Source organism: Pelodiscus sinensis, chromosome 16, assembly GCF_049634645.1.
Source record: "Pelodiscus sinensis isolate JC-2024 chromosome 16, ASM4963464v1, whole genome shotgun sequence".
NCBI classification, from domain to species: Eukaryota; Metazoa; Chordata; order Testudines; family Trionychidae; genus Pelodiscus; species Pelodiscus sinensis.
This window is the reverse complement of record NC_134726.1, coordinates 6,092,205-6,109,482: the sequence shown is the minus strand read 5'-3', so window position 1 is coordinate 6,109,482 and position 17,278 is coordinate 6,092,205. Positions and strand designations below refer to the sequence as shown.

General features: G+C 55.0%; 1 protein-coding gene across 5 annotated transcripts in view; it reads right to left on the bottom strand.

The window, feature by feature from the left end:
* The window catches only part of SEC14L5 (SEC14 like lipid binding 5), a 54,704-nt gene that overhangs the window by 18,928 nt on the left and 18,498 nt on the right, over positions 1 to 17,278 (bottom strand). For 4 of the 5 annotated variants that reach the window (XM_075899244.1, XM_075899248.1, XM_075899246.1 and 1 more), the window contains 6 exons: positions 9,619 to 9,768; positions 9,379 to 9,510; positions 6,929 to 7,057; positions 5,727 to 5,946; positions 3,179 to 3,291; positions 585 to 614 (listed from right to left, as the gene is read on the bottom strand). In XM_075899244.1, the coding sequence (XP_075755359.1) occupies positions 585 to 614; positions 3,179 to 3,291; positions 5,727 to 5,946; positions 6,929 to 7,057; positions 9,379 to 9,510; positions 9,619 to 9,768 (774 nt within the window). The remainder of the gene's footprint in view (positions 1 to 584; positions 615 to 3,178; positions 3,292 to 5,726; positions 5,947 to 6,928; positions 7,058 to 9,378; positions 9,511 to 9,618; positions 9,769 to 17,278) is intronic. The other variant, XM_075899247.1, reaches the window with a different exon arrangement.

Genomic DNA, 17,278 nt, shown 5'->3' with positions numbered 1-17,278 from the left:
TGCAGCTCTGTGGCTGGTGGGCCTTCCAGCGAGGGGAGCCTTTACTCCACGAAGCACTCGCTGCTGCTCGGGGCAGCCGGGAACGGACAGTGCAATTGGACTATCGGAGCGTCGCATTTGAACACAAATGCCCGGTGGGGCAAGCTCCCAGGGATGGAGCTGGGCAGCGAGCCTCTGAAGAGCTGACAGGACAGGGTGTTTCCCCTGGCGCTAAAGAACGCGTCCCAGCAAGAGATCAGCCTCCTCCGAGCGAGCGCCAATGCGCCGAGACAAGCTTCTGGCTCTGAACCCGCCTGACACGCCGTTCGCATTTCTACAGAAGCAGACGAGGAAGCAATAGACGGGGTTTCGGAGGAGATCCCCTTTGCCGGTGCCAGCCACTCGGCTTGCAGAGGTTCTCCAGGGCCCGGGGAATACACAAGACCGAGAAGCGTGCACGGCGACCTACAGCCGTCACTAAGGCCGAGTCGGTTTCACCCTCTGATTGGATCCACCACAGCAACCAGCTGCCCGAAGGGCGCCTGCACACACACACGGGTTAGACCATCCCTAAAGGCAACGCTTTCACATGCTCCAGATTTTACCTTTTCCGGCTTCCATTCCCCAGCCTCTGACTACAAGAAAAACAAAAACAGGCATTTACACGGTGCCCTCCCGCTCCAAACCTGGGTCCTGGGGGATGACCAAGGCGGCTCCCTGTCACGCTCAGCCCCGGGTGACATGTCGGGCAGTCGGCGCATTAGACACAGGAGGCCATGCGGGTCGGGACCCCAGAAGGCTTGTCAAGCCAAAGCAGTGACTACGGCCCCGCGCCCGCCTGTACGTCTGCCCCGGGGGAACGCCCCACGCCCAGCTGCTAGGCCTGAAAGCAGCATGCGCAGAAGCCAGCAGTAGCACTGGGCATGAACCTGGTTTGCTCGCCAGGCCCCCCTGCCTCTCGGAAGTGCTGACCAATGGAGCAGGCAGCTTATTACCTCCGTTGCCTGGCTTTAATGGGCTCCTGGCCCCACCTAACCACGCCGGCTCTGTTTGCTACTGCCCACGCTCCCTGTGCGGGTTAACCACTCAGGGCGAGGGAACGAGGGGGAGTTGGAGCCTCTCTGGGGACCTTCGGGAAGACCTGGCTTTTTGTTTGTTCCCCGCCCCCTCTCATAACCTAGCCTGTAGGCCTGGTGCGACCTTGCTGGGGCCAAAGCAGGGCAGACTGGGCAGCTCTGCTCAAAGCCGAGTCCTGCTCCAAAGGAGCCAAATCAAGCACTGCAATTAACAAGGCTCCCCCTGCGCTCAGGAACACAATACCCCATTGTCCAGCCTGCTAGGGAGAGTCCCCTCCCCCGGCACGTCACAGCGCTGAGCCAGGGCAGCTGTTCTCGTAGCACGAGACACTTTGGTTTGGGCCTCAGAGCCAGTCAGGAATTCACCCCTGCTAATGTCAAGCAGTCAGGCGTGATTCCTGCCCACGAGCGTTTGACCCTGCAGAGCACAGCCCAGACGGGGCACCTCGGTCCAGAAACACCAGCAGGCTTGCTTCTCTGGCGGTGTCTGGAGGGGAAGAAGGGAGCTCTTTTCAGGCTCCCCACAGCCATCTGTAGTGTGCCACTAAAACGTGAGGCTGGATTCATCCTCAGGGTAACGGGGGTCTAGCCAATGGAGGAGAGGCAGGGATACATTTGGCTCTCAATCTCCAGTACTGCCGGTGGGAGCCAAACCCCACCTGGGCTCTATGCCCAAATGCTGGGATCAGCCCTGGTTGCCCTTGCAAATCACTCTACTCTTCTTCCCCCTCCCCCCCACGGGCCTGGGGGGTTCTCTTCACTCAGGCTGTGACTCTTCGGCTGGGGTGTGAGCCGCTCCCTTGAGTCGAGGCCGACAGACACACCCTCCTCCTCAACATGGAAGTTTCTGCATCAATACAGAATTTCCTTTTAAAAAAAAAAAAAGAGTTAAACAAAACTTCCAAGTGGGAAGGCAGCCCCTAGGCATGTTGGTTTATGAAGGCCACCTGAAAAAAAGACGAGATAAAAACCAGAGAGAGGTGAATCATAATGCCTAGGGGGTAGCGTAGCAATGGGCGCCCTAGGCCAGTGAGCGAACCTCCACCTCAGCGGCCGTAAGACTGTCGTCACCAAGACGATCTCCCGGGACAGGGTCGTGCTGCTCACTGTGCTGGCGTAGCTAGAATTTGCGGGTTGTGCCAGCTGAACCGTAGCAGCGCTGCGATGGGGCATGGGGAGAGCGCACGGCTTTCACGTGCCCTTGCTTTACATGCGTGTCACTTCAGTGAGACTGGCGGGAAAAACCACGACACAAACGGAAACCAGCAGAATCTGGCAAGGCTGCGTGGGGGCAACGGCAAACAAAAATGTCTCCTGGGCCACACGCAGAACCTTAATGGGCTACATGTGGTCCGCAGTGTCTGCTAAAAGCCTGGCGAGGCGAGTTGGTTTTGAATGGATCTATGCAACATGACTAGCTGATTCCCTCACTCTATCCCCAGACACAGCAAGGCCACCTGCTAAATAGAACAAGGGGCCTACTGAAACTGCAGAGAAATCACACGTTTTTCTTGGGTTGGTCATGGCATAAACACAAAATGTCATAGCCGGGTTACACAGCCACACACAAAAAACTTGCTTTTTATGCCCTGACCAAGTCACAAAAAATGTGCGATTTCCCGCCGTGTTTCCCAACTGAGCCAAAAGGGGGTCGTGGTATTGCCACCCTTACTTCTTCACTGCTGTTGGCGGCAGCACTGTCTGAAGCTGGGCAGTGAGAGGTAGCAGCGGCTGCTGCCCAGGCACCCAGCTCTGAAGACACCACCACCACTGGCAACAACAAAGAAGTAAAGGTGGCATGATATTCTGGTAGCAGCAGCATGAGTCACCTCAAACTCAGCAGGAAAGACCCGTCTTGACATCGTGCTTCACAATCAATTAACCCTCAGCACACGGGAGTTATTGACAATTGCATTTTTACATGGGGACACTTAGGCACAGAGCAGGCATTTGGCCAACGCCGTGCTGCTAATAAGCAGCGGAACTGGGATTAGACCCCAGGGGTTCCTGGATCCCAGTTACATGATCAGGCCATTAGGTAAAGCTGCCTCCAAGCAGCCAGCAGCTCACTGGAGAACTCCCTCCTTGTCACCAGACAGGGAGCTCTGCCTCTAGCTGCCTACCTTCCCTTTGTGCATTTCTTGCAGCCACTGGCGGAGTCGGATCAGGCAGCTTTCCTGCATTGGCGTGAGGTGCCCCAGGTACCGTTCAATGTAATCAGCATCCAGTTTGTCAGCTGGAGAGGGGGAAAAAAACAGCAGCTTAGGAGAGAAGTCACACCCTGGTAGGAGTGAGGGATGGGGAACTGTGCAGTAGTTCGCTCGCTCCCTCTCTCCCCCATCTCCTCCCCACACACACACTTTCCACTGGGAATTTTCAAACGCTCTTGGCCTCATTCATAAACAGTCCAGGTTCTGGAAGGGCTGGGAAATATTCCAAGGAGTCCATGGGGCAGCGAGGGGCAAGCTAGGCTAGCGAGTGGGCCACCTGAGTGGCCTCCATCTCAGTGGGCCACAAAACTACCCTCCCCAAGATGGCCTCTGGCGATAGGGCGCTGTGTGGGCGCCAAAGGAACTGACTGGCTGCAGGGGGCATGCGGGGCTCTCCCAGTCAGAGTAGGGTGCCATCAGCGCGCCCCTTCTCCATGGGCCTTTGCAGTATGTGCATGTCGCTGGAGTAACACCAGTCGGGAAAAAATGACGTGGATGGGAACCAGCAGCATCTGGCAGCCCCCTGTGCATGGACAATGGTAAACAAAATGACTCGTGAGCCGCTGGTTGCCCACCACTGGCCTGGGGCATCGCATCAGGGGCATCCACCCCATACTCAACGGTGCCAATCCACCCTCCAACGCCTGCCTCCATCCCAAAGCTGCCCTGGACTCTGGTTGGGGTTGTCAAAGGGAGGCAGGCAGGATTTCAGTGGGACCTGGAGCCAGGCTGGAAGCTGCTGAACCGCAATTCCATGGACAGCCACCAGGGGGAGAAGAGCGAATAACGTAATCGCTCCGCTCCGCAGGCAAGGGGGACCTTTGCCGGGAGGCTGGTCCCGTGTGGCTAGTGCAGCGCAGGGCTCCTCCAGAGCAGAGACACAAAGGACAAGGGGATCCTGCCTGCCAGCGTGCAGCGCTGGAGGCAGATGCGCAGCTGGGAGTGGGTGGATGGGGACCGTGGTACCAAAAGGGCAGCGTCACAGCAGCTGTGTGGGAGGCGTGTGGAGACAGGAGGGACCCTTTGGGGATAGCTCCACTTCAGGCGGGATATTTCTGACCCTGGAAACAACAGGCTTCAGTGTCGTGCACTGGGGGCCACGTGCTTCGAGGACCCTGCTGCCCCGACTGCTGCTCCTCAGTTCTACAGGAGAAATTAGCCTTCACTCATGCAGCCTCGCTGCAAATCATTCTCTGGGGGTGCGCTGCAGCTGCAGCACCCCTGGAAAAAAGTAGTGGGTGCGCAGCACCCACTGGACACAGGTGATCAAGGGCACCCTCGCCAAACATCTGATTGGGAACTTGAGGAGGGCAGAGAGCAGTGAAAGGGGGGGGCGTTTGGGAGGGGATGCAGTGGGTGTTGAACATCCCCAGGGAAAATTAAGCGTCAGAGCCCACGTTACAGATCCAGGCAAGGGGAGTAGGCACATGACGGAATAGAGAGAGCAGCTGGGAGAGTCGGACAGAGTTAGGAGCTGAAGAGCAGAGATACAAGGAACAAAAAGGAAGCCAATAATCTCAGCCCGCTGCTGAGTGGTGTTTTCCACTTCTATAGGACCTTTCATCTCAAAGCGCTTCACCGATACTAACTCTGCCTTCCAGCTTCCTTAGCCGGTGGGTAACTATTCGACCCATTTTACAGATGGGTAAATTAAGACACAGAAAAGCCACATGATGAAGGGCAGGAAGGAGCAGCACCCAGTAGCCCCAGATCTCAGCTTCTTTCTCTAGCAGCACTAACAGAGTGGCTGTTCTGGAAGCTCCTGGAGATACAGCCCCAATTGCAAGGACCAGGAATCCTGGGTAAAAAGTGCCCATCGTTGGAGAGGCCACTGCAAGGACACAATGACCACTCAGCTCACTTCCTTCTACTGCCACAGCCGCTTTCCCACGGGGCTGGCGCCCTCAGAGCAGCCTGCAGCAGCTTCGGGAGTTGAGTGGCAGAAACACCCCAACATGAGACCCAGAGCTAGGGAGGCTACAAGTAATTGATGGAATTTCCTTTGACTACTCAATTAGTTGATAAGAGGGGGGACTGCAGAGCCTCAGCAGGGTTAGTTCCTGAGAGCGAACCCCGCTGCGGCTCTGCCTTTTAAATGAACCCCATTGCACTGCCCAGATCAGATCTTTGGTGGAATGAAGCGAATACATTTAAAAGGCAGAGGTGCAGCGTCTGGGACCAGGCACAAGCCAGGAATCTGCTGATTCCCGGCTCGCGCCTGGTCCCCCTGCTAGCCTTTGCCTTCCCTGTCCACCCATGGAGACGGTGCTGGGGGAAAACGGCTTTCAAAGCTGGCTCCCCCCAGCACTGTCTCCTGCTTCCCCCCCCCTCTTGCTGATAGAGCTAGCAAGTGGGAGTGGAGAAGCGACTAGTCGAGTGTATGCTTATCGGGTAGTCGACTAGTCGCTTCCATCCCTCCCCAGAGCGTCCACATTGCTGCTGCTGCCTGGGAAGGACATACCGTCAGGGCTAGCCATCTCTGCAGCAGGGCAGGAGCTGCCTGGCTGCTCTTTGGTAGCTCCCTGTGTGCAGGTCTCTGCTGGCACCATACCAGGATTGCACCCCACAGCCAGGGCCCCCTTGTCCTTTTGTCGGCTCACTGGTGGAGGCGTCCAACGGGGGATGAAGGTGATGCCCTGAGAGATCAGCTCCTTCAGGTAATGCTCGATCACCTCTTTCCCCTGGAAGCAAAGACTTGCATTAGAGAGAAAAACCACGTGGGCAAAGGTTTCCGGTGCTTGGAGAGAGCAGGGTCCCAGCTGTAAGCGGGAAGGGGGAGTTTCCCTAGCCCAAGGAAGAAGGAGCACGTTCCTGTGTTTCACACCCTCATGCAGCAGCATGAGAGCAAGGCAGGAGGGAACCGAACGGACTGACTGTAAGGGCGTGTGGGGAGAGTTTTACCTGGAGCATGAAAGGCATTCTCTAGAGAAGAGCAAGGTGTTGTTACTCGGGGGAACTTCTGAGGTAACAGAAGAGTTTGGGTTCAGGGGAAGGGAAGAAAACAAGGTCGGTGAGCCCTACACATCTCACCTGTTGGCTGCCCTGCTCCCCGGAGCCCCTAAACCCAGGGAAAAGGCCATCAAATCAAACTAACATCCCCCCAAAACAACCCCGCTGCACTGCCCAGATCCGGTCAGAGCCCAGTCTTCGGTGGAATGAAGCGAACCAGCTCCCGGGGCTTGTCCTTCCTGTATGGGGACACTTGTCAGAAGGACTCCAAGGAGTCTGGACCACACGCTGAATGCGGCCCTCACCCAGAATAATCCCCTTCCAACCTGCGCATAGAGATGGCCAAATGAACAGATTGTTTTTCCTCAGTGGATGCTGGCTTAATCGCTGCCTTCTACCAGAGAGACTTAGTGTCAGGGGAGGGCCCAGCTGCTCTGTAGAGCTGCGTCCTCTCCCTTTACGGAGGATGAAACTCAGGCAACGGTGAGGCTAAGGGACTTATTCAAGGCAACAGCAGGGAAGGAGAGCTGAGCACAGAACCTAGGTCTCCTGCCCGTCCCCTCTCCCTTGAGCTACCTGTTAGAGAACGTCACCTCTCCTGACCCTTCACACCCTTTGCCACGGCAATCGTGGACCCCAGCAGCCATTTGACCTCCCCTTTCTACACAGCTGTGGACGCTCAAGCTGCATTTGAGGGGGGAAACCAGCGCTCACCCGCTTGATGTTGGCAGTGTATTGCTTCATGGCAATTTTCTCCACAGTGCTTTCGAAGCCAAAGAACGACTTGATGTCAAGAGACGCAGACTGTTCAAAGCACGTCCACTCTTCATTCTCGGGGTGCACCTAAACTCAGATGGAGACAGGCCTGGAGTCACACAGCGCAGAGCAAACCTCGGCAGCCGGCCTCCACGCCAGGCAGTAACATGGCTGTCCGCTCTCCCAGGGGACTTCCGGCAGGCCTGTCAGCACGGAGTCCAGCCGCTAGTAAGACATCTTTCAGAGCTCAGTCGGACAGCAGCGTAAGGCACATGAGGAGCACAACCGAAAGTAGGGCTGGATTCTCCCCCATCCACGGAAATCAAAACTACTCCCACCTCTGCTGCTTGGCTCCCCAAAAGGCAAAGGAAAAAACATTGTAACTGCCCCAAGAGCGTTTAATCAAGCCTCTGGCGCTAGCTGCGGTATGCACGAGGCAAACCTGCCACCAGACCAGGGCTACTTGCTCAGCTGACCCTCCCACCGAGTCTGGCAGCGTTGCCTCACAGCGTAACCTACTCTTCACCCTGGTCCTGCCCCAGCCTTGCCTGAGCCTGGTTCTGGTCTTGTCTTTGCGCTACCCCGACGACCTCGCTCCAGCCCTGTTACTGACCTGCTCCAGCCTTGATACTGCCTCATGTCCCTCAAACTCTGACTGCCCAGCTTTGATGTGCACCTATAGTCCAGCTACAGTGCTGACTTGGCTTGTCCCCGGACTCTGATCTGAGTTCTAGGAATTCCCCCGGCCCACTCCCATATCTGGATTCAACCTCCGTTCCACCTGCATGCCTGACAGGCACTGCCGTGCCCCAAAGAGGTCACAAGCTAAACAGACGAGGCAGAGTGAGGGAAAGGGGGAATTATCCTCCCCTGCTGAACAGCTGGGAAACAGACATCCAGAGATTAAGTGACTCACCCCAAGTTACCCAGGAAGCCTGTGGCAGAGCAAGGAATCGAACTTAGGTCTCCCAGGTCTCAGCACTGCCTTTAGCACAGGCCAGCCTCCCTCTCGGGGCAGCTTCCTACGTTCTATTCCTCCAGGACCCTGGATGTGCTAAACATCCACATGGCTCTGACCCCTTCTCTCCCTTATCAAAGGGTCGGCCCTTCCTCTTATGCATTAAGGCTGCAGGCCCAGTCACTGAACACCAAAAACCATACGCACAGAGCCATCGGTCAAGGACAAAGTGCTTGTAGGGAAAACAGGAAGCAGCTCTGAAAGAAAGTTCATATTTCTCCAAGGAACGTGGCTGAGGTTGAAACATCAGAAAAATCTGTTCCCTGCATGCTCCTCCCACAATTCGGAGAGATCAGGAGCATCTCCAGGATTCAGACAACTAGTTCCTCCCTTCCAAAAAGCAGCCGCATCTTGGAATCCCAGGGGTTAACCCCCAGTAACCTGAAATCTGGGACTGTACCACGGCTGAGTGGACCCAACAGCATCTCCACGCAGCCAGCCGCTGAGAGAGAGGACGGCAGTGGAAGAATCTGAGCCAGGCTCATTTCCACAAACACCACAGCACATAAATGCCCTGGGGGCCCAGTGGAATCGAGGGTTGGGAGGGGTTAGTTACTTGCTTCGCTGGAAGCAACCACCATTGAAAGCTTCTTTGATTTCAAGAAGCCGTGCGAATGCGCAAGTGCCAACAGAGCAGGTAAGTAACAGGATCTGGACTTTTGTTTAGGAAACAGGGGAGCTATCGGATTGCTGCCCGAAATACATGATGCTATTTTCAGTGTGGCTGGCCGCCTGTGGCGCAGAGGCATGGATATGGCAGGCAGGCTGGCTGGACAAGCGGAACACCCTGGACGAAATCCTCCCAGGCCACCAAGAAGCCGCACGAGAGTTTTATCTATGATCAACACAGGAGCAACATGGAAGCCCCGGGGACAAAAGAACTCGCAATAGGGAAGCCAGGAGCGGCGCTCTTTTCGGAGCAGCATGAGAATTCGGCCGCTGCAGCTGCCTCCCATACGCCCACCTCAACTTCCCATCATCAGTATTTGGGGCTCCTCCCCACACTGCTACAGTCATGCCCAGGCCAGACGTTCCTGTTAAAATCTAAGCCTGGAGAACTAGGGGAACCCTGTGCAGCAAATCTAGAACCCCACCTTCCTCCCTTTGCTCTCTGATCTCATGCCAGGGCCTAACGCTCCAGCCAAGGCAAGGTACTGCCCCCCCACCACCCGCACACAAGCCAGCTTCTGAGCTCTCCCCAACTGGGAGTCCCTCCAGGCAGGTCAATGGGCTTCTGAGTCACACTGGATTATGGCCCAGCATCCAAAAACTCTTCAGAGAGCCTTCCCCGCCTGTCAGCCCACGGCAGAAGGCCCCTGCCACGGTCCCTCAGCTGCCCTGGCTCACTGCACAGTCCAGAGGAAGGCTGCTTGGGCAATTAGGCGCTTACCGAGTAGCTACACGTCTCTAGGACGACAACGCGATTGGCAAAGGTCTCGTTGTGGGCCTCGATGAGGAGCGTCCGCTCTTTCCAGTTCACAGTGTTTTTCTGTATGAAAAAAACGAACTCTACCCCCGCGATCTGAGAAAGGAAGAACAGAACCACACAGGAGCCATTAGGTGATGTGGGCACGGAGTCTCCACAGCTCCCGCAAGCACAAGACAGCCTAGAGACGCACGAGGCTCTCACCTTCTTCAGCAGCCGCGGCGCGTCCACGTTCAGCTTGCAGCTCCGCTCGATGATGTGAACGGCTCCATCGTCGCTGTGGGATTCCTGAAGGATCTCGCTGCCCAGGAAGACCGGGATCTCCGGGCACGTGGGAAAGCGCTTCTCGTAAGCCTAGGAAATGCAACAAAGAGTATGGCTATGTGTACACTGGAAGGGCCACAGCTGTACCACCCTACCACTGTAGCAGAGAAGGAAAAGGTTTTCCTGTCGCTGCCATCAATCCACCTCTCCAAAACGTGCTAGCTAAATCCATCGGCTATATCTACACTGGCGTGATCTTGCGCCAGAACCATGCAAATGAGGTTACGCGTGGAATATCACTGAGCCTCATTTGCATATCTAATGAGCCGCCATTTTTGCAGAAGAGGCTCTTGCGCAAGAAGGAGCTGTCTTACACTGCCCCTTCTTGCATAAGAAAAACCCTCTTGCGCAATGCCGTTATTCCTGAAAATAATCAGCACCAATCTTTAGTGAACCAGGGCTTAGCCAGTCTCCTGGCAGGTTCTGGACTCTCGGTTTGAGAACAATTTGGGCAAATACCTGTCAGGGACCACCTAGATCAGTGGTCCCCAAATTGTGGGGCGCGACCCTCTTGGAGGGCTCAGAGGAGCATTCAAGTGATGTGGCAGGACAGGTGAGGGAGCGCTGGCCAGTCACGCGTGTCCAGCTCCAGGCCCTGCAATGCCCCCATTCCCTCTCCAGGCCCTGCGATGCCCCCATTCCCTCTCCATCTCTAGCCCCTGCTCCCTGTCAGCCCAAGCTCTTCTGTCCTTGTCTGCAGGAATGCAATGGAGGGGTGCGGACAGATCCGTTATTGGTAAAGGGGCACGGGGAATGCAACAGGACATGGCTGGACACTACTAGTCTAGGTATCCTGCTTCTGTGCAGGGGACTGGACTAGATGACCCACAGAGGCCCCTTCCAAGCCAACATTTCTGTCTTTCTAATTCCCGCTTGCCAGTCTGGGTTTCAGTCAGCTTCTCTCCTCCCTGCAGGGCAAACAAACCTGCCCCTTTGCATAAGGATTTATCATGGGGGGGGGAGGGAGGGTGCAAGGGAAAACAAACACATCAGGACCTGTGGGGGAGGGGGAGGTAATGTTTTTTAAGTCAATATATTCCATTGACTTCCGTTTCCACCAGATGAGGATCCGGCCCACTGATGCTAGGAGATTAAATTAAGTCTTGCCACAATAAGGAAATGATTCTTTAAAACTGCTGGTGAATTCTCCTCCCGTACACACCTGCCCTCGTGACACACGTGGCTTCCTCAACTTTTGCTCCCCTAGCACAGTGAAGCTAGAGCAGGCAGCTTCCCTTCCTCCCCCGCAACGAGTCCTGCACCAGCCCAGTGTCCCCATCTCATGGGTAACGCGACATTTACAATGTAGGAAGGCGTTTTCACTATGGCTGGGTTTTTCTAAACCGTATGCCAACGTTTCTGCTCCTGTTCAGTTCTGTGAAGCGCTTCGAGAGCCTCTGCTGAAAGGTGTTAAGTGGAGAGACTGGAACAATACACAATGTAAAACCCAGTCCCCCCACACACACCACAGTGTTGCTCCATTACAAACATCTGACCACATCAAGTTTTACCATACGCATGCGTTCCACGCTGTCACCGCCTGGGCCTTCCTCCTACGCCGGGACACCCCTTCCCCAAGCTTCTCTGAGCACATCCCAATAACCCACTGCCACGCGGTTACTGTGAACCAAGCTGGCGTGTGTTCAAGTTCCTCGCCCTCCCCTACTTTCTCTCGACATGTCGGTCTGTTCGACAAGCTCTTTGGGGAGGCCTGGCCCTAGAGCAAGGCAAATGCCTTGGGCCCCGCGCTTTCGGGGCCCTGCGCTGCTGCACTGGCTGGGCCCAGGGTCCCGCTCCCAGCATCCTGCCTTGGGCCCCACAAACCCTTTGGCCAGGCCTGCTTTGGGGTTTTGTGGAGCATGCCGAATAATGTCTGGGGTGTGACTGTAAATATTAAACCAACAGGAGCTCGCACTGTTGGTGCCCCTGACCGCTGGGGGCGAAACATCACCCATTTCTCCTGGCACCCCCGGGCTCCCCAACCCCTGCACCCCCATGCTCTGTGCCCTTTATCACTAACTGCTGCATTGTGCCCCCTTCATCCCAACCCCTGTGCTTTCCTCCCACCTGCACCCCCCACCCCAGCCACACTGCCCCAAACCCTCTACCCCCTTTGCTCAGCGACACCCCTGCCCAGGTGCCCCTCGCCCTCTGGCTACAGCGCCCTGGGCCCAGTTTGCCCAGCCTTCAGGCTGGCCCCGGGGCTCAGACCTCCACTGCTGAGATCCCCAGGGCAAACAACCAGGAAGGTGGAAAGGGTTCTGCCTGCAGCAGCCTCATGGCTCCCCCTCGGGCTTCTTCGCGATTGGTTTAAATGGAGGCTGGACTCCGCTATGGGGTTACGGTGTCAGGATCTCCCCGCTGGCACAGGGGACGGACGTGGAAGACTCTTGCGTGTCACACAGAAGCGCTCGTCCCAGCCAGCCATAGAAAGGAGATAACACGACCCTCAGCGAGCCGGGCCCAGCTGCAGTTGTGCCCTATGCAGCCTGCCAGCCCAGGGCAGGCCCCCTGCACTGCCCAATGCAGCACGCACACACGTCTGGGAGGCTGCTCGTGTGGCCTGGTGCTGGGAATAGCACCCGCCCTTAAAATAGCACAGGCTGCCAAGGACATTCCAGTGCTCCGGCTCCCAGCTCTCGGGCTGGAATGGCATTCATGGCTGGCGGGCAGCAGCTCCCATCGCCCGTGGGAAGAGACCAGCCCGTGTGGAATTCCAGCCCCCAAAGCTCAGACGTCCCTAACTCACCCCCTGCCTGTAACTGGTGTGTTCAGCAAGTGGCACCCTCAAATCATCTCCTGGTGTCCACAGGGCTCCCCGCATCTGTAGGGCCTCCCCCTACGGCCCTTCCCAGAGCAACGGTCTCGCTACCCAGGGTCTAATCCCATCCATGGCACAGTTGGGCTCATGGGCCGAAGGCGTCTTCTTGATCAAACTGCTCGGGGTGCTGCAGGCTTTCCAGCAATAATATTCGGGGGGGGGGCAGCACTTAATTTTGGTAGGTAGTTACAGGCTGGCTCCACCCTGCAAGGGGCGGGGCCTGAGAAGGAACAGCAGGAGCCTGGCTCTCCCTCCAGAGGTGTCTGGGGCCAGAGACTGAATTAAAAATATAGCAAAGAGCTCGCAGCTCCAGGCCCTGCCGCTACTGCACTGCCTGGGGTTCCTGTGGCTAATTAAAGGGCTCACAGCTACGGCCTCTGCTGGGGCAGCTTCATAACCAGGAGCAATTTAAATAGGATCTGGCTGCCTGCACCATCACCTGGAAACGCCCAGGCAGCAGGCTATAAATAGGACACAGCCAGCTGCAGCCCATGGGCGGGATAAAAGCATTAGGCAGGCTGGATCCGGCCCCTGGGCCACACCTTGCCCAGCCCTGGTCTAGGATCATCGTGTTAGCTGGCATCTCTCATTACCTGCTCCCTGCTGCTGTCCACGCCCCCTCTCCATTACAGGAGAAGAGGGCAGGGTTGACAGTTCCTGCTTCCCCTCCCTTCTAATTCAGGACCTTCACTGGCCCAAGGTCACTGGTTTCACCCTCTTATCCCACCGGGGGGTAATACCCAAACCCAGAACTTTGCCCCAGAGCATTCAGGCAAGCAGCCTAGCCCAGCCCAGCCCTTCTGCGGGACCAGATGCTCAGCCCTGGGCCCACAAAAGCTGAAAGCTACCCCTTGGGCCACTAGGCTGCAGGATTACTCGGCAGCTGCCCTCATTTCCGACTTGCCCCAAGACCCTTCGGCAGCTGGCTCAACGTAGCAAGTCAAAAGTTCAGCCTTGCTTTAGATGAGCCTGTGGAGCTGGCTGCCTGAAACAGATGAACACGGACTGAGCAGCCTTAGCCCGCAGCAACAGCGCCGCTGTCCTTCATGTGACAGTCACGTGGTGAGTTCAAACCTCTGCCAACTCCAGCGGAAGCTGCAGCTCCCTCGGGTTTTGCTGAAAGCTTTTAAGAAAAAGATCGACTAAGCAAAAAGAGCAGCTAGTTCTTGACACCTGCTCCACTTTCCCCTGCTGGTACCTGCCCCTACCTGCAGAGAGCCTGCCTGATAAACTAGCCTTAAAGATATTGAAATACAAACACTACACTTAATAAGGGGAAAAACATATAAAAAGCTCACATACAATTAAGGGAATAACTGGGTAGGTGACACTACTGCTGAAAAAAAGACCTTGGGATTCCAATGGAACATAAATTGAATGAGAATATACCATTTTTCCCACAACCGCCTCACAAACACAGGCTAATATTCCAGGGTGTGTTAGCAGGAGTGTCACATGCAAGAGGTAACTATCCTGCTCCACTTGGCCTCTGGTGAGGTCCCAGCTAGAGACAACATGGACAAGCTGGAGAGAGCCCCGAGGACAGGCACAAAAATGATAAAAGGGCTAGCAAGCCTGACCTGCAAAGAAAGATTTTAAAAACTTGGCACGTTGGGATGGATTAGGTGGCCTTCCAAGGTCCCGTCCAGCCCTGCATTTCTAGGGCACTTCACTCAGAAAAGTACAAAGGAAGCAAAATTAATTCTCCTGAACATACTGGTCCCCACCCACCGCTAATGTCACGCAACACACTTTGTTCTTTATCCCCTGCTATTGTGTTTGCTTATATTTCCCTCTGCCGCTGTCACTAGCTGCAGCTTGGCTGACAGCAACGCAAGGCAGGACTCCTGCCAGCCACACGTGTGCTTCACATGCAGTTATTTAACCCTGCACAGATCACAGCTATGCTGCCTAGGACATTGCAAGCCACCAATGAGGTTCTGCATTGGTGCGGTCCCAGCTGCTACCAGGAGGAGAGCTTTCTTGGGGATAGAACTAGGGATGTAAAATCCCATTTAAAATGTTAACAGGTTAATGGAGAGCCTATTAACCAGCCCAGCTGCTGGTTAACCACTCACACAGTAAGCATCACCTGGTAAGAGTGTGGTAACCAATTAACCCTTTACATCCCTAGATAGAATAGTGGGAAATTTGGTGCAACAACCCAAGACAGCAAAAGCCAGAGAACCGATTAGTCCTGAATTGGCAGCCACTGTAGACATCTTTCAAGAGCAAGGGGTCCTTTCGCTGTTACGGCCAGATTACCCACTTGGGGCAATTCCGACCACTGAATACACCCGATTAGCCGACAGCTGCTGCAGCTGCTCAGATGAGTTGCTCAGAGATTTTCTCCTGATCTGGTATAAGTCAGCCCTGAACAGCGAGCGTGGCTGGAAGTGGCTGTGACCTGGATTGTGGGGTGCAGCCTTGGTAGGTGCCGGCTGGAGGGGAGCAAAGCTTTGGTTAAGCATCACTTTGCTCAGCGACGGTCCTGGTCCCCTCCCCCCGCACGCGGGTCACTCTGGAAGGCAGGGGAGGGGATGATTGACTTGCTCACTTCCACATGGATTTAATTCTGTCCAACACTCAATCGCTTTGCGCTGCTGGCAGACCCAAAAAGGAACGTTGCAGGCACTGGACTAGCCACAACGCCAAGTGGCTTTCTCCTTGAACACACCCTCACAGAAAGCTTGGTGCAGCAAGGAAGTGGGCAAATGCAGGCAGGTTAACTTGTTCAAGTACTTTGACTGGGAACATCAAGTCCCGTGCAGGCTCCTCTGCCCTGCTGGTTTCTGTCTGAGTCTTAAGCCCTATGGAGCGACAGGAAGAAGTGCCATCTGCTGGTTAACGTCAGGACTCTTCTTTTCCCATTTGGAGCTGCGATCGCTGCCGGTGGGAGGAGAAACATGCTGGTGGGTCTAGTTGCTGAAGGGGGAAGCTCCCTTGGCACCGGCTTTGTAGCACACCCCTACATCTCGCTCCAGTGACAAAAGGGCTAACAGCAAGCCAGAGTGGTCAGTAGTGCTTTAGAACGCCCCCAAGGTAGGGAGCTAGGGTAGGTCCTGGAGTAGCCTAAGGGAGACGGCACTTGCCTGGGGAGTGTAGGGTAGTGGGTTTGAGTCCCGTTGCCCACCCAGGCAGCCCCTGGAGGACCAACACCAGTTTCCCCGGGGGATGGAGCAGGCTCTCGCATTAGGCAGGGAGAGGGGTGACTTCTGGCATAGCTAGAGGACAGGGCATTTGCCCTGGGGAGGGCAGGGTTGGGGGTTTGAGTACCCTGGCCAGCCGGGCAGCCAAAACCAGCTGCTCCAGTGATGGAGCTGGCTCCCTTATTGGGAAGGCAGGACAAGAAACACCTAGAATGCTGCAGGACAGTGCTCCATGTCCCTGCCCCCTGGTGACCTGCTGTAGAGATTAGCCAAGCATTTACAGAGGGATCTTTCCTCAAAACCAGCAGGTAAAGCTTATTTAGGACATGTGTTAGGGCTGTTATCTTAGTTACTCCAGGAGGACTGCATCCCTACTTCAAACAGGCAGCAGGGACTCATTAGTGTCCACATGGTGTTAGTGGCTACTGTTTCCAAGCTTGTTGTTACTGGAGTAACCTACTCCCGTGCGCAAGGGGAAGGCAGAGCAGTCGTGTTTTTTTACCCACTCCTGGCACCAGAACAGCACTTGAATTAAGGAAGTATCAGGTCTCCTCTGTTTGGCTTTCATAGCAACAAGTCAACCTTTACGTAGGAAAGAGAAACATCATTTAGACCAAATGTTACTTAATCTTTAGGCTGTGTGAAAATGAGCTTTGACCAAACCTCAAGAAAAATTGTATTTTCTAAACTGTTTCTTTGTGAAATGTCCAAGCAGAGAACTCCACCCTGGAGCATTGCATAATGTACTAGTGTTCAAGAACCTGGAAGCAGTACTGCCTAGAGACTGGACCTATAAACAAAATGGAATGAACTAGCATTACTTCAGGAGTTGGCAGAGCAGCAGTAGGCGTAGGATCTAGGCCCTGAAGGAGATCCATGTTATACAAAGTATTAAAAGACAACTGAATATCTTAAAAAAAAAAAAATCAGTTCCAACAATCTGTATTGGTAATGTGGCTAGTGACATTTTGATTTTACAGTGACTTAACTGGATTTTAGCATGAGCTTTAATGGGCACAACACACTTCTTCAGATGAATGGAGCAAGGGGTCCAGAGGTACAAATATAGAGCAAAAAAAGGAGGGGAGGGAGAAAAAGACAAAAATATAGATAGTCTAAGGCAGGTAGGGGTGCCAGGTGTCCGATTTTCACCCCGACTGTCTGTTATTTGGGTCCCCTGTCTGGTTAAAAAAACCCAGAGAATACTGGACATGTGAAGTGTCCGGTATTTCCTGTTCCCCCTCTGCCAGAAGCCCGGGTGGGGACAATTTTCCCCTGCCACATCTGGCAGGAGAGTGAGGAGCATGGGGCCATTTAAAGGGGCAGTGCCCACTTTTCTCAGAGGGGGGCTTTTTTTGGAGGGGGGAGAGAAAATGTTCAGTATTTTTTGTTAAACCATCTGGCAACCCTAAAGGCAGGGGTGGGCAACAATTTTTAAAAGGGGGCCACTTCACAGGAAGGGGTGGGGCCAGGAGACTTATGCCCCCCTGCCCAGAGACCCCATTTGGCCTGGGGGTGGGAGGAGCACATGAAGTCTTTGCTCCCCCCACGCCTAGGGAGAATCACTAGC